At 45.1% G+C, this 22,823-nt stretch overlaps 1 protein-coding gene across 7 annotated transcripts in view; it reads left to right on the top strand.

Moving 5' to 3' along the window:
* LOC105487198 (proline rich 14 like) overlaps positions 1–22,823 on the top strand; it is a 72,313-nt gene that overhangs the window by 7,539 nt on the left and 41,951 nt on the right. For 5 of the 7 annotated variants that reach the window (XR_011614072.1, XM_011750538.3, XM_011750540.3 and 2 more), the window contains 2 exons: positions 3,287–3,811; positions 17,869–17,941. Coding sequence is in view for 6 of the 7 variants with exons in the window: in XM_011750538.3 (XP_011748840.2) it covers positions 3,338–3,811; positions 17,869–17,941 (547 nt within the window). In the remaining variant the exon portion in view is untranslated. Of the gene's footprint in view, positions 1–367; positions 3,812–17,868; positions 17,942–22,823 lie in introns of those variants that run through there. The other 2 variants (XM_071080446.1, XM_071080447.1) reach the window with 2 other exon arrangements.

Raw genomic sequence — 22,823 nt, 5'->3', positions numbered from 1 at the left:
GAATCAAGGATTAAGTTTTAAGAACACCCATGTCTGTGTGGTAGGCAGGGTCAGATGCATAAGGTGGCAGAGACCCAAGGAGGCCATCTCCTTTGAAAAATCTGCTCCTTGTAATCCCAGCACTTTGGGAGGCCGAGGCGGGTGGATCACGAGGTCAGGAGATCGAGACCATCCTGGCTAACATGGTGAAACCCCGTCTCTACTAAAAATACAAAAAAAAAACTAGCCGGGCGTGATGGCGGGCGCCTGTAGTCCCAGCTACTCGGAGGCTGAGGCGGGAGAATGGCGTGAACCCGGGAGGTGGAGCTTGCAGTGAGCCGAGATCACGCCACCGCACTCCAGCCTGGGCGACAGAGCGAGACTCCGTCTCAAAAAAAAAAAAAAAAAAAAGAAAAATCTGCTCTTTTGCCGTATCCTTTCCTGCATTTACTCTTCAAATCTGTATGTGCTGTGACAGCTGAAAAATGGACTGTGTATGTTGTTGGGAAAGGAAAACTGAACCAAATTAAAATTGAGTACTTCCTACTTATTTTTGGCATCAAATAGCAACTCCACATTATCTCTACTAGCCTCCCCCATCCCCCACCTTACACACACACACACACAAATGGCCTAAAATCTGAAGTGCCCCTAGAAAGATCTTTATCTGGAAATAAAGGAGAAAGGGGAAGATTCTAGATCTAAAAGGGATACATTTCTCTCAGCACTGTTTTTGAGACAGAGTCTGGCTCTGTCACCCAGGCTGGAGTGCAGTGGTATGATCTTGGCTCGCTGCAACCTCTGCCTCCCGGGTTCAAGTAATTCTCCTGCCTCAGCCTCCCGAGTAGCTGGGACTACAGGCACCTGCCGTCGTGCCCAGCTAATTTTCTTTTTAGTAGAGACAGGGTTTCACCGTGTTGGCCAGGTTGGTCTCTAACTCCTGACCTTAGGTGATCCACCTGCCTGGGCCTCCCAAAGTGCTGGGATTATAGGCATGAGCCGCTGCACCCAGCCTTACAGCACTGTTTATGAAAGCTTTTCACATCCGAAATCTCATTTGATTCTCGTTCTTGCCCTATACACACAGTTTATCTCTTGGTAATGTTTTGTTTTGTTTCTTGTTCATTTTTTTCTTTGAGATGGGAGTCTTGCTTTGTTGCCCAGGCTGGAGTGCAGTAGCGCGATCTCGGCTCACTGCAACCTCCACCTCCTGGGTTCAAGTGATTCTCGTACCTCAGCCTCCCAAGTAGCCTGCCACCATGCCCAGCTAATTTTGGTATTTTTAGTAGAGACTGGATTTCACCATATTGATCAGGCTGTTCTCGAACTCCTGACTTCAAGTGATCTGCCTGCCTCAGCCTCCCAAAGTGCTGGGATTACAGGTGCGAGCCACTGCGCCCAGCCTAATGTTTTGGATTTAATTTTTTAAATTTGCCTTTCTGTGTTACCTAAACATCATGGAACAGCAATCTGATTTCTTATCACTTCTGGTATTTAAGTTAGTATTATAACGTTATGCTTTTTTACCTTTGGGAAGGTTCATTAAAGTTCATCTTTTCTCTCCTTTTGTTTAGGGTTAGGGAAAGCATCAAGAATGAAAGTGTGGGTCAGGCATGGTGACTCGTGCCTATAATCCCAGCACTTTGCGGGGCCAAGGCAGGAGGATTGCTTGAGCTCAGGAGTTGGAGACCATCCTGGACAACGTATCAAAACTTGTCTCCACCAAAAAAAAAAAAACTAGCCAGGTGTGGCCAGGCACAGTGGCTCATGCCTGTAATCCCAGCACTTTGGAAGGCGAGGTGGGCAGATTATGAGGTCAGGAGTTCAAGACCAACCTGGCCAACATGGTGAAACCTTGTCTCTACTAAAAATACAAAAATTAGCCAGGCGTGGTGGCACACGCCTGTAGTCCCAGCTACTCAGGAGGCTGAGGCAGAAGAATCACTTGAACCTGGGAGGCGGAGATTGCAGTGAGCCGAGATCACGCCACTGCACTCCAGCCTGGGCGACAGAGCGAGACTCCGTCTCAAAAAAATAAAAAAATTAGCCAGGTGTGGTGATGTGCACCTGTCCCAGCTACAGGAGGCTGAGGCAGGAGGGTCACTTGAGTCTGGGAGAGGGAGACTGCGATGAGGAACGATTGCACCACGGTACTCTAGCCTGGGTGACAGAGCAAGATCCTGTCTAAAAAGAAATGAAAGCTTGAAGTATCTTATCTGGCTAACCAATTTCTGCCTTGGTCAGGTCAAAGCAGATTTTTTTCCCCCCTACTTAGGCAAGATTTATTTCAAGGCCTGTAAACATTCAGACTGATCAGAATGGTCAAAGTGGATTTTGTTGTTGTGGAAACTGCATGTTTGGTACACTGAACTGGAAAAGTTACAAGTCAAGAACCCCTGGCCCTGAGTATGTGTGTGTTTTGGCTACTTGTATAGTGTAGTGTTACAAACTGCTTAGATATAAGTGTTTCAGCAAATAACCTGTTGCTACCATTCAATGTAAGAAATGAAACATTATGAACACAGTGGAAGCTCTTTCTTGATACACCTTCACCTCCATTCTCTCAGACAACCATGTAATATTTTAGGCAGGTCATATTTAACCTCCTCAGGTGTGGTGTTAGGATCTATAACAAAAAGCTGATAGGGTTGTTATGAGAATCAAATGAGTGACGACTGTGGAAAACACTTGGAAAATCTGAAGATGCAGGATAAAAATCAGGAAGGATTCTGCCAACGAGCTGGTTTAGTAGTTTCTCGTGCTAGGCTGGGTAGAGAGAGCTCAAGTATTTAGTAAGCAGTAAAGGAATGGAATCCCACTTTATCCCTATCCTCCCTCAAAAAGGAAAAGTCAGTATATGAAATTTTCCAGAGTCCCTCAGTATATGTTCAACAAATATTTGCTGAGTATGTACTATGGGATAGCATGGGGATATAGCAGCGAACAAAAGAGGTAAGGTTCATGCCCATGAAAACAAGCAGAAAACCGTCTTTATTTTCAAATTTACATCAGGTCTATCCTTGGATGCTTCAGGCATGTCTTATTCTCATCTACATTGGCTGGCCCTTCACATTTAAATTAAGAATTGTTCATAAGACAGTATTTGAATTGAGATTAGTCAAATGCCTATTAAAGGTTAAGGTATTTTTTTTTCTACAAATTCATCAAGGAGAAATTTTTGGTGCCAGATGATGCTAGCATTTAAAGTAGAACTTATTTTCTTCATTGTAGCCGGTTTGAACTGAGGCAGCCTTCTTCTAACCTATCAAGGTTTTAAACTTTTGTCCCTTCCTGTGATTTGTGTCAGGGTGAATCGTTTGATATAAAAGACTTGACTCCATAATCTGCATCTGCCCTAATGCTGTCATCTGGAGTAGAGACTCAGCCAGTTCCACTTGATTCCTCCATGTCTGCCGTGGTACAGGAATTATACTCTGAACTCCCAGTAAGTGTCTCCAGAGAGCTTCATGCTGATCCTGAGCCAAGTGTGATTCCAAATGTAAAACCTGGAGCCTCAAGCCCTCTTTTAAGTCAGAGTAGGGCATTGCCCTTGGAGCTGCAGAGGACTCGTGTGGAGAGTTGTTGTGAAGAAACCTATGAAACCTTGGATCCTGGGAGTGAGCCTGGGCGATGTGGGTTAGTAGACTCCACAGCAGGAGGTTCTGTGGCATCTGGGATCTTGGATAGGGCAAAGAGAAGCAAGAGCATGGAGCCAAAGGTCTTCAGAGATCCAGGGGGCCAGGCGGAAATTGTAAGAGAACCTTCTGAGGGAGCAAAGGAAGATCCACATCAACATTCCACAGCTGCTGAAGAAAAGATTAGCCCGAGTCAGGTAAGAAATGAAATCTCCATTCAGAAGAGTTGAGTGTGAATGACAGCTTTCTCTTGATAAAATACAGATGCTGACGGTTAGCTTATGATTTATTCTTGAAACATTTCCGAAATGTTGATTTTGAAGTTAACTTTGTTTTGATGATTTTTAAAAAAAACATTTGTGTCGTATCAGACACTTGAAGAGAGGAAGTGCTTAGTAAAAAAGTGTCACTTCTCTGAAGCAGTGACTGTATATGAAATATTGAGTCTGTGAAAATCATGTAGTATTTCAGCATTTGATGTTAAGAAATGATATAGATATACTCAGTCCTTATGTTTTGGTAGGTTGGAGTGAGGTGTTACAGAGAAACCTTTGAAGGGAGGCCTTTTTTTTTTTTAAAAAAAAAAAAAAAGGTCTCGTTCTGTCGCCCAGGCTGGAGTGCAGTGGAACAATCTTGGCTCACTGCAACCTCTGCCTCCCAGGTTCAAGCGATTCTCTTGCCTCAGCCTCCCAAATAGCTGTGATTATGGCATGAGCCACCATGCCCAGCTGATTTTTTTGCATTTTTAGTAGCAATGGGGTTTCGTCATGGTGGCCAGGCTGGTCTCGAACTGCTTACTTAAGTTATCCACGCACCATAGCCTTCTAAAGTGGTGGGATTACAGTCGTGAGCCACCATAACCAGCCGATGTGCGCTTTAATTTATACCCAGAGAGATTGGTTAGTTGAGACTAAGTGAACTATGATAGTGTGATGGTCTCAAAAAAAAATTTTTTTTTTAATAGAGACAGAGTCTTAGTATGTTACCTAGGCTGGTCTCAAATTCCTCGGCTCAAGCAATCCTCGCACCTCGGCTTCTCAAAGTGCTGGGATTACAGGCGTGAGCCACTGAGCTGGGCCCTCCAAATTCTTTTTTCTTTTTTTTTGAGACAGAGTCTTGCTCTGTCGCCCTGGCTGGAGTGCAGTAGTTAGATCTCGGCTCACTGCAACCTCCGCCTCCCGGGTTTAAGTGATTCTCCTGCCTCAGCTTCCTGACTAGCTAGGATTATAGGCACCTACCACCACGCCCGGCTAATTTTTGTAGTTTTAGTAGAGATGGGGCTTCACCATGTTAACCAGGCTGGTCTAGAACCCCTGACTTCAGGTGATCCAACCATCTCGGCCTTCCAAAATGCTGGGTTACAGGCATGAGCCACCGCACCCGGTTGGGCCTTCCAGATTAAAGGAATGTACCTGCCCAGCGGACTCCCTCCACTAGATGGTTTTCTAAGCCAGGGGTCAGCAAACTTTTTCTGTCGGGGCCACATAGTAAGTCTTTTAGGCTTTGCAGGTCATGTGGTCTCCTTTTTTATTTGTTGTTTTTTTTTGAGATGGAGTCTCGCACTGTCTCCCAGGCCAGATTGCAGTGGTGTGATCTTGCCTCACTGCAACCTTCGCCTCCTGGGATCAAGCGATTCTCCTGCCTCAGCCTCCTGAGTTGCTGGAATTACAGGCGCCGGCCACCACGCCTGGCTAATTTTTTTGTATTTTTAGTAGAGACAGAGTTTCACTGTGTTGACCAGGCTGGTTTTGAACTCCTGACCTGTGATCCACCCACCTCAGCCTCCCAACGTGCTGGGACTGATTACAGGCATGAGCCACCATGCCAGGCCGTATATGGTCTCTTTTGGAACAACTCAGCTTTGCCATTGTAGCATAAAGTGGGCAGAAGCAATACATAAATGAATGAAAGTGACTGTATTCCAGTAAAACTTTATTTATTAGCACAGGCTGCTGGCCTAAGGGCTGTGATTTGCCAACCCCTGCTCTAAACCCCCAACAAGTTCATATTCTTTGGGCTGCCTGGGCTACGCTCCCATCCTGCTCTTGATAACATCCATCATTTCTTTACACAGCATAAAGGGCAGTTAATTGTTGTTAGTAGGCTTCATACAGTGACTATGATTAGGAATGAATGAAGCATTAAGTAACATTTAAACATGATATTTGAGTTTACACCGTGATGCCCTATCTTTTGTTTTGTTTTGTTTTGAGATGGAGTTTCGCTCTTGTTGCCCAGGCTGGAGTGCAATGGTGCGATCTCAGCTCACAGCAAGCTCCACCTCCCGGGTTCACGCCATTCTCCTGCCTCACCCTCCCGAGTAGCTGGGACTCAGGCGCCCGCCACCATGCCCAGCTAATTTTTTTTGTATTTTTTTAGTAGAGACAGGGTTTCACCATGTTGGTCAGGCTGGTCTCGAACTCCTGACCTCAGGTGATCCACCCGCCTCAGCTTCCCAAAGTGCTGGGATTACAGGGTAAGCCACCGCACCTGGCCGATGCCCTATCTTTTAAAAATACAGTCAAATAGGTAAAAGACTGAAGATCCCAAAGTTCCGGTTGTGTTGCTTCTTAATGTGGTGGGCTGAGTCTTAAGAAAAGTTTCTTTTTTTTTTTCCCCCCAATTTAGGGACCTGCCACTTCAGGAGAGAAAAGTTTCTTAATGTGATATTTGATATAAAAGCATGTGTAATATGCATAAAGTATAACAAACACACATGCATATATATATTTATATATACATACATATACATACACATGCTTACGTAAGAACCAACCTAAGAACTGGATTACTATCTCCCTGTTCTTTTTTTTTTTGGAGGTGGAGTCTTGCTCTGTCACCCAGGCTGTAGTGCAGTGGCACAATCTCGTCTCACTGCAAGCTCCACCTCCCAGGTTCATGCCATTCTCCTGCCTCAGCCTCCCGGGTAGCTGGGACTACAGGCGCCCGCAACCACACTCAGCTAATTTTTTGTATTTTTTTAGTAGAAACGGGGTTTCACCCTGTTAGCCAGGATGGTCTCGATCTCCTGACCTCGTGGTCCACCCACCTCAGCCTCCCAAAGTGCTGGGATCACAGGCGTGAGCCACTGCGCCCGGCCTCCCTGTTGTTTTTTAAAATCATGCCTTTTCTCCCTCCCAGCTCCACCAGGTGTATATTCCGTTGTGAATTGTATAAAGCCGAATGAAATTTAATTGATATAAATGTTAACATTTTGTACTTGGTTTCAAAAAGTGATCTCCACAAGTGAAAAGAAACAGAAGTACTTACAGGGAAAGGGGAAACGGAAGACCTGCATGTTTTAGCAGGTCAATTAGAATTGACTTTGTGCCAGGAAAAGCCAATTTGCTCTTAAAATAATTAAGGGAAATGTGTTATCTGGACTGAGAAGTGGTGGTCGTGCTCCTTTATGTGCTGGTCAGGCCACAGCTAGAGTATTATACTCTCCTGTTGTTGTCATGTGTGTGAGAGGTATAAAAAACCAGGAAGGCATTCATGGATAAGTATTCACACTAATGACACAACCTGACAATATGCATCTGGAAGCCAGGTCATTGGGTGTCTAACTTGTGAAAGAGAACAGTCAAGAGACGTGAGAGATGCCTTCAACAATTTAGAGGTCATTCAGCAGGAGTGGTCCTGTGGGGCACAGTTAGGCCAGTGGAAGATGTGGGGCAGCAGCAAAATCACTCTCAGGTCACAGGACCCTTTGGAAATCTGAACACTGCAGACCTTTCAGAAAAACAGACATACCATGTGCATACCATTTCAGATTTGCAAACCCCAGGCATCCCCTGATCTCAATTTATAAGAGCTCTTGCTAGATTGGCAAAATATCCCACAGTCAAAAGACAACTGACAAATTGAGAGAACGGATTTGCAATGTGTATCAGAGATAAAGGGTCTATATCTGTAATATATGAAGAACTCTTAAATTGAGGAATGAAGAACCAAAGCCCAATAGAAAACTGAGAAGACTTTGGCCAGGCGTGGTGGCTCACGCCTGTAATCCCAGCACTTTAGGAGGCTGAGGTGGGCGGATGACGAGGTCAAGAGATTGAGACCATCTTGGCCAACATGTGAAACCCCGTCTTTACTAAAAATACAAAAATTAGCTGGTGGTGCACGCCTTTAGTCCCAGCTATTCAGGAGGCTGAGGCAGGAGAATTGCTTGAACCCAGGAGGCGGAGGTTGCAGTGAGCTGAGGTTGTGCCACTGCACTCCAACCTGATGACAGAGCAAGACTCCCGGCCGGGTGCGGTGGCTCAAGCCTGTAATCCCAGCACTTTGGGAGGCCGAGAGGGGCGGATCACGAGGTCAGGAGATCGAGACCATCCTGGCTAACACAGTGAAACCCCGTCTCTACTAAAAAAAAAAAAATACAAAAAACTAGCCGGGCGAGATGGCGGGCGCCTGTAGTCCCAGCTACTCGGGAGGCTGAGGCAGGAGAATGGCGTGAACCCGGGAGGCGGAGCTTGCGGTGAGCTGAGATGTGGCCACTGCACTCCAGCCTGGGCGACAGAGGGAGACTCCGTCTCAAAAAAAAAAAAAAGACTCCCTTGCAAAAAAAAAAAAAAGAAAAGAAAAAAATGAGAAGACTTGACAATGAACTGTGCATGTGTTTGTGTGTGTGGTGATTAAACATAAGAGATGGTCAGCTTCATGTAATTAGAGAAATGCAAAGTTAACCAGAGATACCACTTTTTTCCCTTTGATCTAAGGGTATCACTTTTTGACTATCAGATGGGTGAAAATGAAAATGTATGACAACGTATCTGGTTAGGGACGCTATGAGGAAACAGACTTTCTAATACATTGCTGGTGGGAATGCAAACTGATACAACCTTTCTGAGGAAGAATTTGGCAACATTTAACAAAACTGCTCTTGCCTTGACCTGTTGACCCAGTACTTCAAGGAAACCTGCCTTAAAAGATACACTTCTAGGCCTATAATCCCACCACTTTGGGAGGCCGAGGCGGGTGGATCACCAGAGATCAGGAGTTTGAGACCAGCCTGGGCAACATGGTGAAGCCCTGTCTCTACTAAAGATACAAAAATTAGCTGGGCACAGTGACGCATGGCTGTAATCCAAGCTACTTAGGAGGCTGAGACAGGAGAACTGCTTGAACCCCAGAGGAGGAAGGTGGAAGGCGGAGGTTGCAGTGAGCCAAGATGGCACCACTGCATTCCAGCCTGGGTGACAGAGCGAGACTCCGTCTCAAAAAAAAGAGGCCAGGCGCAGTGGCTCACACCTGTGATCCCAGCACTTTGCAAGGAGGAAATGGGTGGATCACCTGAGATCAGGAGTTCAAGACCAGCGTGGCCAACATGGTGAAACCCCATCTCTACTAAAAATAGAAAAAATTAGCCGGACGTGATGGTGGGTGCCTGTAATCCCAGCTACTTGGGAGGTTGAGGCAGGAGAATCACTTGAACCCGGAAGAAAGGGTTGTAGTGAGCCGAGATCGCACCATTGCACTCCAGCCTGGGTGACAAGAACAAAACTCTGTCTCAAAAAAAAAAAAAAAAATGCACTTCTAGCAGTATAATAATACATATACACAAGGTTGTTCTTTTAAGCAGTTTATAATTGCAAAATATTGGAAACAACCTAAATGCCCATATATAGGAGAGAGATTGAATAAATTATGGCATAAGGTATGTCCATACATGGAGTATTATCCAGATATAATAACAAGGAAGATCTGTATATACTGATATGGAGCGATTTCCAGGTGTGTCAGGGGTCCCCAAAACCACCTGCAGGTTTTGAGATTTGCTGAAACTCACAGGACTCAGCATTTAATTGTTCTCACAGCTAGTTTATTACAGTGAAAGGATACAAAGAAAATCAGCAAAAGGGAAGCAGGCATAGAGCAAAGTCCAGAGGAAATCCAGTGCAAGCTTCCAAGAGTCCTTTCCCAGTGGAGTCATACACACTTAACCTCCTTCAGGAACAAATTGTGACAACACATATGAACTATTGTCTACCATGGGAGTTTGTTAGTGGGTCAGTGCCCAGGGATTTTACTGGGGACTAGTTGCATGGACATCCTCTGCCTGGCACATAGCAAAATTTCCGACTCCTAGAAGGAAAGCAGGTGTTTAGCATAAACCACATTATAGTGTAGGCACAATGAGCCACTCTTATTTAGGGAATGGTGGAAACTCCCAAACTCTAGTTCCCAGATGCTAACCAAGCCTGACCCTGCAAGTAGACTTTTCTAAGGACAGCAGTCAGGCCTGCTCTGTTGACTCGCTTCTGTAAACTAGGATATACTGTTAAGTAAAAAATGCAAATCAATATCTATAGTGTTACCCTTTTCATGGAAGAAAGAAGAGGAAATAAGCCTATATTGAAGTATCTGCTTGTTTGTATAAAACCTATACACAAGGCCGGGCATGGTGGCTCAAGCCTGTAATCCCAGCACTTTGGGAGGCCGAGACGGGCGGATCACAAGGTCAGGAGATCGAGACCATCCTGGCTAACACGGTGAAACCCCGTCTTTACTAAAAAAATACAAAAAACTAGCTGGGCGAGGTGGCGGGCGCCTGTAGTCCCAGCTACTCGGGAGGCTGAGGCAGGAGAATGGCGTAAACCCGGGAGGCGGAGCTTGCAGTGAGCTGAGATCCGGCCACTGCACTCCAGCCTGGGCGACAGAGCGAGACTCCGTCTCAAAAAAAAAAAACAAAAAAAACCTATACACAAGTACACATGGGAAGGATAGACCAGAAACTAATGAATTTGATTACCTATACTGAAAGAATGGGGGAATGGAAATGGAACAGAAAGGGTAGGAGGAACTGGCACTTCTGTAAGTACATCTTTTGGTATAGTTCTAACTTCATACTTGAAAAATAACTAACTAGACAACGGGGATGTGACATGGGCCCAAAGCTGAATAGAAACTATAACAAGTGAGTCTTAACTGTATTACAAATGAATAACAGAACCAGTGGGGAGGGTAGCCCACATTACTTTAGCAAACACTAATTCGACTATATCCTCTTAAAGACTAAAGCCAAAAAAAATAGAAAATATTAGTAAATTTGTTTCTCACAGGGGTAGGACTTAGCCATTTCTAAACAAAATGCCTATATGTATTCTAGGATTGGGGAAATAAGTAAATATGTGTGGATAATGACAGCCAGCTTTCTCACAGAGAAATAAATTACAAAGGAGAGTTGGCAAACATGAACCCTGACCCCACGAATTGCAGTTATTGGAGTTATTAGTATGAACTTGAGGTTCTTTTTTTTTTTTTTTTTTGAGACAGAGTCTCACTCTGTCACCCAGGCTGGAGTGCAGTGGTGCGATCTTGGCTCACTGCAACCTCCTCCCGGTTGTTCAGGCAATTCTCCTGCCTCATCCTTCCAAGTATCTGGGACTACAGACTCATACCACCACGCCCGGCTAACTATTTTTTTGTATTTTTAGTAGAGACGGGGTTTCTACTAAACCATGTTAGCCAGAATGGTCTTAATCTCCTGACCTCATGATCCGGCCACCTTGGCCTCCCAAAGTGTTGGGATTACAGGCGTGAGCCACAGTGCCCGGCCTAACATAGGGTTCTTTTTTTTTTTTTTTTTTTTTTTTGAAACGGAGTCTCACTGTGTCGCCCAGGCTGGAGTGCAGTGGCCAGATCTCAGCTCACTGCAAGCTCCGCCTCCTGGGTTTACGCCATTCTCCTACCTCAGCCTCCTGAGTAGCTGGGACTACAGGCGCCTGCCAGCTCGCCTGGCTAGTTTTTTTTGTATTTTTTAGTAGAGACGAGGTTTCACCGTGTTAGCCAGGGTGGTCTCGATCTCCTGACCTTGTGATCCGCCCGTCTTGGCCTCCCAAAGTGCTGGGATTACAGGCTTGAGCCACCGCGCCCGGCCAACATGGGGTTCTTAATACACACACATAGAGATAGAAATATGTGTATAAATGAGTGTATAAGATAGGGCCTAGAAGTAGCGACAGGCACCTTGTAGCAATGAGCACACCTAGTCTTGGCTCTGAATACTTTTTTCCAATGAAAGGATCTAAGATTCCTTGGAGAAATGGCTGTTCCAGGACAGGAGAGGGGAAAACGCAAGATGTGCCTAGAACAATTTGTGACTAAATGCTCAGAAAATTTTGGGGATATATCAGAAGGACACAGCAGCTAACTTGAAGGGGCTCCCAGTGGCCAAGTATGGGATGGTTTGAGCTTAAAATAAGTGATAGTGATGAATTATTCGACACTTACTTTTGCAGCAACCTATAGTACCCGTAGAATAAAACAAATATCCATGAGCCCGTTTGCTGATTTTCTTTGTATCCGTTCACTGTAATTGAATTAAAAGTGAGAAAATAAAGGTCTTACAGAATTCCAATTAATAAATATAGATGGAATGATGGAAATAGAAAAAGCACTGTTTGGCAACCATCGCAATAATAATTATCTCAAGCAGGAATCATTAATGGATGTTAAAGCTAGTGGCTAAATGTTTGAGAAACAAATGTTTACATAGTCTCAAAGTATTTCCCTACAAGATATTTATTAGTTACAAAGGTGGAATAGTAACTTCGCAGTAGAGAAACCTGGCAGAATCCACCCAAACCAGGTGATGGAAGTTTGCCCCCAGGAATGAGGCACTCTAACACCATGATAGGACAGTGCCTCCTGATAGGACACTGCCCCCAATAGGACACCATGAGGAGAACCAACACCACTTCTGTGGTATTCTTTTTTTTTGAGCCGGAGTCTCACTCTGTAGCCCAGACTGCAGTGCAGTGGAGCAATCTCAGCTCACTGCAACATCCGCCTCCCAGGTCCCGCTTCAAGCAGTTCTGCTTCACCCTCCCAAGTAGCTGGGATTATAGGCACGTGCCACCATAGCCAGCTAATTTTTGTATTTTTAGTAGAGATGGGGTTTCACCTTGTTGGCCAGGCTGGTCTTGAACTCCTGACCTTGTGATCTGCCTGCCTCGGCCTCCCAAAGTGCTAGGATTACAGGTGTGAGTCACAGTGCCCGGCAATTTTTTTTCTTTTCAGACAGCATCTCATTCTGTTCTCCCAGTGCAATGGCATGATCTCGGCTCACTGTAACCTCTGCCTCCTGGGTTCGAGCGATTCTCTGCCTCAGCCTCCCAAGTAGTTGGGACTACAGGTACATGCCACCATGCCCGGCTAACTTTTGTATTTTTAGTAGAGGCGGGGTTTCACCTTGTTGGCCAGGCTGGTCTCGAACTCCTGACCTCGTGATCCACCTGCCTCAGCCTCCCAGAGTGCTGGCATTAGAGGAGTGAGCCACTGTGCCCGGCCTTTTTTTTTTTTTTTCCCCAAAGACAGAGTCTCACTCTGTTGCCCAGGCTGGAGTGCAATGACACAATCTTGACTCACTGCAACCTCCATCTCCCAATTTCAAGTGATTCTCCTGCCTCAGCCTCCAGAGTAGCTGGGATTACAGGCATGTGACACCATTCCTGGCTAATTTTGTATTTTAATAGAGATGGGGTTTCACGGTTTCACCATGTCGGTGAGGCTGGTCTCGAACTCTCAACCTCAGGTGATCCACCCACCTCGGCCTCCCAAAGTGCTGGGATTACAGGTGTGAGCCACTGTGCTCGGCCCAGAAATACACAGTTCAGTCACATTAAGCACATTTATAGTGTTGTGTAACCATCACCACCACCCGTCTCCAGAACTTTTTTCATCATCCCAAACTGAAACTCAGTAGCCATTAAATTGTAACTCACCATTCTCCCCTCACCCCATCTGTGACAACAACCATTCTACTTTCTGTCTCTATGAATTTGACTACTATAGGTACATCATTCAAGTGGAATCATATGGTATTTGCCCTTTTGTTACTGGTCTTAATATTTTTAAAAGTTAAATATTCCAATCATGAAACAAATATTTCAATAATGAGAAGGTAAACCAGTAAAAAAATAATTATTTTCTGTCTTAGGATCGTATCCAAAAGGTATTAAAAACTTGTAACTAAGGTGGCTCATGCCTGTAATCCCAGCACTTTGGGAGGCCAAGGCTGGCAGATCATGAGGTTGGGAGATCAAGACCATCCTGGCTAACACGGTGAAACTCCATCTCTACTAAAAATACACACACAAAAAAAATTAGCTGGGCGTGGTGGTGGGCGCCTGCTGTCCCAGCTACTCCAGAGGCTGAGGCAGGAGAATGGTGTCAACCCGGGAGGCGGAGCTTGCAGTGAGTAGAGATCATGCCACTGTACTCCAGCCTGGGCAACAGAGCAAGACTTCATCTCAAAAAAAAAAAAAAAAAAATGCTTGTAACTAATAATTTTGGGATTTGATCAAGATCACCCTGCTGTTGGGGAGGGGAGAAGAAAGGCAGTAAAGGAGAGTGAACTGTCTTAGAACAGGCACAGTGGAAGGGACAGCTGCAAGAGCCAAGCTGAATTGTGAAAGAATGTATTCAGTTCTGAACTCCACTCGTAAGAGGAAGGTCAAAATCTGTCGCGCATACAAAAGTTACTAGCCAGGATGTGGAAGAGATTGGTCTTATTTAAGAACTGTGCACCAAAGATATTCAGAGATGGGCATGTGACATCCCACCTGGATGATTTAGCATTGAGAACTCTATACCATGCTTGATTTTTATTGTTTGTTTGTTTTTGGCACTTACATATAAGCTATAGAGTGTTAAACTTTTTACATATTTTTTTTCCCGATAATGATAGATCCACTTGGGTTGAATATGTTGTAAACGCTTTGTTTCTAGGATACATTATTTGTGTTCAACTCAGACACAGAAAAAGTTCTGAATTGTCTTTTTTTTTTTTTTTTTTGGAGATGGAGTCTACTCTGTCACCCAGGCTGGAGTACAGTAGCGCAATCTGAATTGTCTTTTAACTATAACATACAAAAGCCTAGTATACGTTTTTCTTTTTGTTTTTTGTTTTTGTTTGTCTGTTTGAGATGAAGTCTCGCTCTGTCACCCAGTCTGGAGCTGTGGCGTGATCTCAGCTCACTGCAACCTCCGCCTCCTGGGTTCAAGCCTTTCTCCTGCCTCAGCCTCCAGAGTAGCTGGGATTACAGGCATCCGCCACCACACCGAACTAATTTTGTATTTTTATTAGAGACAGGGTTTCTTCATATTGGTCAGTCTGGTCTTGAACTCCTGACCTCAGGTGATCCGCCTGCCTTGGTCTTCCAAAGTGCTGGGATTACAGGTGTGAGCCACTGCCCCTGGCCCTAGGACTCTTAACTTTAGGAATCCTGAAAGTTAGAACATTTAGCTGATAAAATATTGTAGAAAAAGGAAATTACGTCTGATACATTTCTGCTAGTGTTCATCATATGATTGACTGTTTGGAGGAGGTGGGGGACGTTACAGAGGTTATCACGTTACACGTCCATTGCATCCAAGTAGGTTGTTCTGTTGCCCTCATCTGTATTCAGGAGCCCAGACTAGCAGGGCTCCCACTGGATCTGGAGGTTGCACACCACCATGGTAAGGCTGTTGGGGGAGGTCTCTCACATTTGACCTCAGCCCACACTCTTTTATTTTTGATTCATTCAATTTTTTTTTTTTTTTCTGAGACAGTGTCTCTCTCTCTCTCTCTGTTGCCCAGGCTGGAGTGCAGTGGCACGATCTCAGCTTTCTGCAACCTCCTTCTCCCGGGTTCAAGTGATCCTCCTGCCTCAACCCACCCTAGTAGCTGGGATTACAGGCACACACAACCATGCCCAGCTAATTTTTGTTTTTGTTTTGGTTTTTTTTTGTTTTTTTTTTTGAGGCGGAGTCTCGCTCTGTCGCCCAGGCTGGAGTGCAGTGGCCCGATCTCGGCTCACTGCAAGCTCCGCCTCCCGGGTTCCCGCCATTCTCCTGCCTCAGCCTCCCGAGTAGCTGGGACTACAGGCGCCACCACCACGCCCGGCTAATTTTTTTGTATTTTTAGTGGAGACGGGGTTTCATTGTGTTAGCGAGGATGGTCTCGATCTCCTGACCTCGTGATCCGCCCGTCTCGGCCTCCCAAAGTGCTGGGATTACAGGCTTGAGCCACCGCGCCCGGCCAATTTTTGTATTTTTAGTAGAGACAGGGTTTCATGACGTTGGCCAGGCTGGTCTCAAACTCCTGACCTCAGGTGATCCACCCACCTCAGCCTCCCAAAGTGCTGGGATTAAAGGCGTGAGCCACTGCGCCCGGCCCTGATTCTTTCAATTTTGATTATATTTCAGATTAACACAAACCCTGTAAAGTCTCCAGCCTTTCTGTGAGGAATAACTTGTTTTTCTTAACTCAGAACCTTTTAAGAGAAGTCAGTCAGTCAGGGGGGAAGTCTCTCTTTCACTGTTAAGAATTGTGGCTAATCGGCCGGGCACGGTGGCTCACCCCTGTAATCTTAGCACTTTGGGAGGCCAAAGCGGGTAGATTGCCTGAGCTCAGGAGTTCGAGACCAGCCTGGGCAACAACGGTGAAACCCTGTCTCTACCAAAATACAAAAAGTTAGCCGGGCATGGCAGTGTGTGCTTGTAGTCCCAGCTACTCGGGAGACTGAGGCAGGAGAATCGCTTAAACCCAGAAGGCAGAGGTTTCAGTGAGCAGAGATCGCACCACTGCACTCCAGCCTGGGCAACAGAGCAAGACTCCATCTCAAAAAAGAAAAAGAAAAGAAAGAAAAAAAGAATTGTGGCTAATCGAGGAAAAGGAACATGGGCGAAACAGTGGGCTTGGCTCTCCACCAGGGTATTTTGGGGCCTCCAGCTAGGGGCACCTTAGAGCCACAGGTGGGACAAAGCAAAATCCCACCAACCCCTCTGGGGCTGGAGCCAGTAAGGTTTCATTGCATTAGCTCACCAGAGACCTTTGGGATCTGTAGGAGCCTGTATGTCACTGACCTGTGCTGTCACTTTACAGAGGCTCCGGTAGCCTTGGAAAAGCTTATGGAAGTCATTCCACACACATGCCAGAATCTGTTGGTGACAGCTCTATTGGCTTTTTTCACAGAATGGGATGGATAACAGGTGTCTACAGTCTCATGAATGGAAGCTTCTGCTCATGGAGTACCCTGACCTGACTGGGTGTCTTGCTGGGTGTTTTGTGTGGTTTCCATGTATTCTTTCACCCTCTTGTAAGGTTGCTGTCAGCACCATGTAGTTAGTAGATGAGAGTCCTTGGGTTGGAACAGAACTCAGTCACTCTTGCTTTTCCATGAAGTGTTAACTTGAAACAATATTTTAAATAGCATCTATTCTCACACCTCAGACATTCAGCCTGAGAACTGGAAAAGCAGAGAATGGGAGAAAGGATCAAATATAACTACAGATAAATATTTTCTTGGCCAGGCGCAGTGGCTCATGCCTTTAATCCCAGCACTTTGGAAGGCCGAGGTGAGCAGATCACTTGAGGTCAGGAGTTTGAGACCAGCCTGGCCAACATGGTGAAACCCTGTCTCTACTAAAAATATAAAAATTAGGCCAGGCACGGTGGATCACGCTTGTAGTCCCAGCACTTTGGGAGGCCGAGGCAGGTGGATGACCTGAGGTCAGGAGTTCAAGACCAGCCTGGCCAATATGATGAAACCCCATCTCTACTAAAAATACAAAAATTAGCCAGGCATAGTGGTGGACACCTGTAATCCCAGATACTTGGGAGGCTGAGGCAGGAGAGTTGCTTGATCCCGGGAGACGGAAGTTGCAGTGAGCTGACGTGGTGCACAATCTTGGCCCACTGCAACCTCTGCCTCTAAAAAAAATTTTTTATACCTCTGTTACTGTCACAACTTTAAAAAGTTTTCAGGCTCAAATTCTAGATAAGGAGAAATTTTTATTGTTTACACTTAATTAAATTTGAGGTTTCTTTCAGTGCCTGATCCTTGTGACTGCTAGCTAATTTCCCAAAGTCATAAAGAAGTCTCTCAAAAATAACTAATATTCAGCCAGGCATGGTGGCTCACGCCTGTAATCCTAGCGCTTTGGGAGGCGGAGGCGGGCGGATCACTTGAGGTCAGGAGTTCAAGACCAGCCTGGCCAACATGGTGAAATGCTGTCTGTAGTAGAAATACAAAAATTAGCCAGGCATGGTAGCGGGTGCCTGTAATTCCACCTACTTAGGAGGCTGAGACAGGAGAATGGCTTGAACCTGGGAGGTGGAGGTTGCAGTGAGCCAAGCTTTCGCCATTGCACTTCAGTCTGGGGAACAGAGCAAGACTCTGTCTCAAAAAAAAAAAAAAGGAATAATATTCATGAACTCAGAATCTTCTGAATCCCCCTTGACCGCTGGATTTTCTTACTGTAGGAGGATCTCCTGATGCAGTCCAGCGAAGAACTTTTACATGTGGACCTTCCCGAAGATTTTCTAAGGAGCAAAGGTATTTATTTCTCTCAAATCTCTTCCTTTATCCACTTATCCGTTTCTGTTTTGCATTGAGAATATAAGGGTTATAAGTCCCTGCCTTGTAAGGTGTACTTAATCATAGAAACTGTAACTTCGCCGTAGATTGTATCTTAGTATTGCTCTTGGACATACTTGCACAGTGCACTGCAGCCTCAACCTCCTGGACTCAAGCAATCTTCATACCACGGCTTCCCAAGTAGCTGGGACTATAGGCGTGAGCCACCATGCGTGACTAATTTTCTATTTTGTTTTTTTTTGTAGAGGCAAGGTCTCCCCATGTTAACTAGGCTGGTCTCGAACTCCTGGGCTCAAGTGATCCTTCTGCCTCTGCCCCACAAAGTGCAGGATTACAGGCATGAGCCACCGCACCCAGCAAGTCCCTTTCTTTTGAGTGTGTTGAACCTTTATTGAATTTTATATCATCAGATGTACTATATTTGCCTGTTTAGAAGGGTTAACTGGGACAGAGGAGACATGTACCCACTATAGTTCAGCATGTAGTAGTGTATCCTGTTCTTGTTCTGTGGGGTCAGGGATGAGAGAAAATGTTTACTCCAGGTCACCTTGAGCATTTTCAAGGCAGTTTCATTACCTCTTTTTGCTTCTCAAAACAGTGGTTGGGTATAGAGATCTGAGATTATTACTTTCAGATTGGTTGGTTGATTGAGGAGAAAGCTGAGGTCCAAAAGAGAGTAGCTGAGGTAAGGTTCTCCTCTTCTCACCCCAAGGCTAAAAATAATCTTAGATTACTTTAGAGAGGACTATGTGTCAATTAAGGCTAATCTAGAATCATCAGGCTGGGCACAGTGGCTCACGTCTGTAATCCCAGCACTTTGGGAGGCCAGGGTGGGAGGATTGCCTAAGTCCAAGAGTTTGAGACTAGCCTGGGCAACATGGCAAAACACCTTATCTACGAAAAATGCAAAAATTAGCATGGCAGCACACACACCTGTGGTCCCAGCTACTCGGGAGGCTAAGGCAGAAGTATCACTTGAGCCCTGGGAGGTTGAAGCTGTAGTGAGCCATGATCACACCACTGTACTCCAGCCCGGGCAACAGAGCAAGACCCTGTCTCACTAAATAAATAAATAATATAATATAATCAGAACCTCACAAAGAGAAGATAAAGTGAATACGCTAAGTCAGTGGTCCCCGACATTTTTGGAGTCAGGGCCCTGTTTCATGGAGGACAGTTTTTCCACGGATCCGGCGGGGTAGATGCTTTCAGGATGATTCAAGTGCATTGCATTTATTGTGCACTTTGTTTCTATTATTTCATTGTAATATATAATGAAATAATTATACAGTTTCCCATAATGTAGAATCAGTGGGAGGCTGAGCTTGTTTTCCTGCAACTAGGTGGTCCCCTCTGGGGTTGATGGGAGACCGTGACAGATCATCAGGCATTAGATTCTCATAAGAAGCTCGCAACCTAGATGCCTCACATGTGCAGTTCACAATAGGGTCCACACTCCTGTGAGAATATAATGCTGCTGTTTATCTGACAGGAGGCAGAGCTCAGGCAGTAATGCAAGCATGCGGAGCACCTATACATGCAGATGAAGCTTTGCTCACTTGGCTGCCGCTCACCTCCTGCTGTGCAGCCCAATTTCTAACAGACCAAGGATAGGTACTCGTCCATGGCCCAGGGTTGGGGACCTCTGCATTAAATTATATGAACATTTTGTTACTGTGATAAAACATCAGATTTGACTCTTAGCTTCTTGGCAGCCTGGACAGAAAAGGAAGCACAGATCTTTCTTATGAAAAAGGACATTTGTCCCAGTTTATCACCCTGCTTCCTGCTGCTACAGGTTTCCTCTGTGGCTCAAAGGCTTGACTATCCAGTGTAGATTAAAGGACGTTCCTCCAAAGATGAGAAATGTTGTTTTGTACATAAATCTCACCCTGTTCTTGCCTTACTAGGGATGCAGTTTAGTGACCCCCTAACTCCACCCTCAAGATCTTTTTAGTGGGGCTCCAGTGTTGCTATATTCTGTCTTTAGTATATTTTCACCCACATCTTACCACAGAATTTACTGTCTGTTGAACTACACTTTCACTTAACCACTGAACTGACTTTTTAAACAGGAGAATCAGAGTTATTTTCTGCTTGGAAATCTGCATTATCAAAATTACCTGGCTGCTCTCCACCTAAAAAGCTGGTCCACGTTGGACATAGATAAGATGAACTCTCCTGAGTGATGTTTGCAGCTAAATTACTCTGTGACACTTTTCTTCATCTTCTAATATCATGCTTATTTAATGACTTAAATTGGTAAAATATTTGATATTTTTTCCTCCTGCAAACCCATGGATAAGGGTTTCAGTTTGGTATAGGGGAACTTGAAATCAGCAGCTCTACTAGAGTTTTTAGCAGCAATGGCCTAGTTCATTCTGTCCCCCAGGAATCTTCCAGGGTATTCCTGTGTTGCACATGAGGAAGCAAGCTCAGCTGTCCAAAGTCACAGCCAGTCATAGCAAGCCAGAGAAGAAGGTTCTATGGAGACAGGCCTGGGAAGATGTTGAGTCCTGGGAGCGTGAGCAATATATGCTATCACCATGGATTTGATTTAAATAGACCCACATGCTCTTCTGTAGTGTGACCAGCATTTCAGCTTGCTCTACCAAGGTCAGGCATCTGCTACTTTATCTTTGCTATGGAATTAAGAACTGAACGATGCCAGCCGGCTGGGCGCAGTGGATCCCAGCACTTTGGGAGGCCGAGGCGGGCAGATCATGAGGTCAGAAGATCGAGACCATCTTTGCTAACACAGTGAAACCCCATCTCTACTAAAAAAAAAAAAAAAAATTAGCTGGGCGTGGTGGCAGGCGCCCATAGTCCCAGCTACTCGGGAGGCTGAGGCGAGAGAATGGTGTAAACCTGGCAGGCAGAGATTGCGCCACTGCACTCCAGCCTGGGGTGACAGAGCAAGACTCCGTCTCAAAAAAAAAAGACCTGAATGATGCCTCTTAGAAATCAGACTTGTCTCCAGGGCTCCAGCTGCCAAAATCTTCGCTCTGCCCCAGATTTAAGTTTTCTTTCTTTTTTGTTTTTTTCTTTCTGTCACCTATATGTAATAGATGATTGTAAGCTATAGGCACAATCATATGTCTGCTGCCTCTCAATTAGGTAAAATGGCAACAGATTGAACATTTTAAAAGGACTTCTGTAATAACCAGAAGGAGCCTTTAATTGGTAGGATGCAGTTTTGCCTATCATTTCTTATTTCTTGATTGCTGTAGGGCAGACACATGAGAAGTGGGCATGGGGGAGCAGTGGTGGGAGTATTTGAGTTGAGTGGCCATCTCACAGGGGAGATCTTCTCCATCAGGCATTCTTGCTGGTTCCTCGCCCTTTCTGCTGTCCTGACTTGCCTCTTTCAACATAATTTTCTGTTAATTTTACAAAACTGATGTCACCAAGTTGGTTTGTTTTATCTTGTTTTTCAGAGAGTTCCCTGTAACGGGGCTTGTCTGGGAAGTTTATGTGTAAGAAAGGTGAAATGATATCAGGAACAATGGCAATATTAGTTCCTACTCATTATTGTGAGACTTGCATTCTCACAGTAGTGATTTCCACGAAGACTTATTTAGGAGGGTCACCAGAAATTGGAAGAGCATTGAGGAAATACATTTTGAGGAAGAAGTGAAAGTAGTCAAGGAGGGAAAATCTACCTTATATAATTTGGAGAACTAGATGTTTATTTTTATTTTATTTTATTTATTTTGAGATGGGTTCTCACTCTGTCACCCAGGCTGCAGTGCAGTGGCATGATCTTTGGCTCACTGCAACCTTCACCTCCAGGGTTCAAGTGATTCTCCTGCCTCATCCTCCCAGGTAGCTTGGATTACAGGTGCCTGCCACCATGCACGGCTGATTTTTTTGTATTTTTAGTAGAGACAAGGTTTCACCATGTTGGCCAGGCTGGTCTTAAACTCCTGATCTCAAGTGATCTGCCCACCTGTGCCCCCGAAAGTGCTAGGATTACAGGCGTGAGCCACCACGCCCAGCTGTGTACTTACAAATTCTTGAATCAGGTAGCACCGTCTGCTGTAACAGGGAAAGTGGGCTAGTTTCACAATGATTAAGTATTGTGTGTGGATTCAGGATTTTGAGGCTGCCTTTTGTAAATGGTAACTGAAAACCTGTGGCTTGCAGTATATATTTGTTAATCTAGTATTATTTGCTGACTCCAAACATGTTAAAATGCTGTGTCTAGCCTAGTTATTCCATTTTAACTATTCTCAGGTTCAGTAAAATAAAAAAACAGAGCAATGGAAAGGCACCTTTTATATGGCAGGCACTGTCCCACATGACATCTTACATGCATTATTTAGTGTAATCCTCAGTGTAGCACTGAGGTAATTGTACTTTCCCCACCTTCTACAATAGAAGAAACCAAGACTTAGAGTTAAGTATCACAGAGCTGCAGGGCACAGTGACTCACACCCATAATCCCAGCACTTTGAGAGGCTGAGGTGGGAGGATTGCTTGAGCTCAGGAGTTCAGGGCCAGCCTGGGCAACATAACTAACCCTGTTTCTACAAAAAATACAAAAATTAGCCGGACGCGGTGGCGTGTGCCTGTAGTCCCAGCTCCTTGGGAGGCTGAGGTGAGAGGATCGCTTGAGCCCAGGAGTTGGAGGCTGCAGTGAGCCATGATGGTACCACTACACTCCAGCCTAGGCAACAAAGCGAAACACTGTCTCAAAAAAAGAAGTATCACAGAGCCATGATTGAAGCTGAGCTGGTCTGGCTTCACAGTCAGGGCTCTTTCTCATAGTAATTGCTGCTCTCAGGACCTATTGAGAAATGGATAGGGAAGCCCTAGAAACTCAGTATTAATAGCATTT

Source organism: Macaca nemestrina, chromosome 15 (assembly GCF_043159975.1).
Source record: "Macaca nemestrina isolate mMacNem1 chromosome 15, mMacNem.hap1, whole genome shotgun sequence".
Classification (NCBI taxonomy): domain Eukaryota; kingdom Metazoa; phylum Chordata; class Mammalia; order Primates; family Cercopithecidae; genus Macaca; species Macaca nemestrina.
Note: the sequence above shows the minus strand (reverse complement) of the source record. Positions and strands in the feature narration are given on the sequence as shown.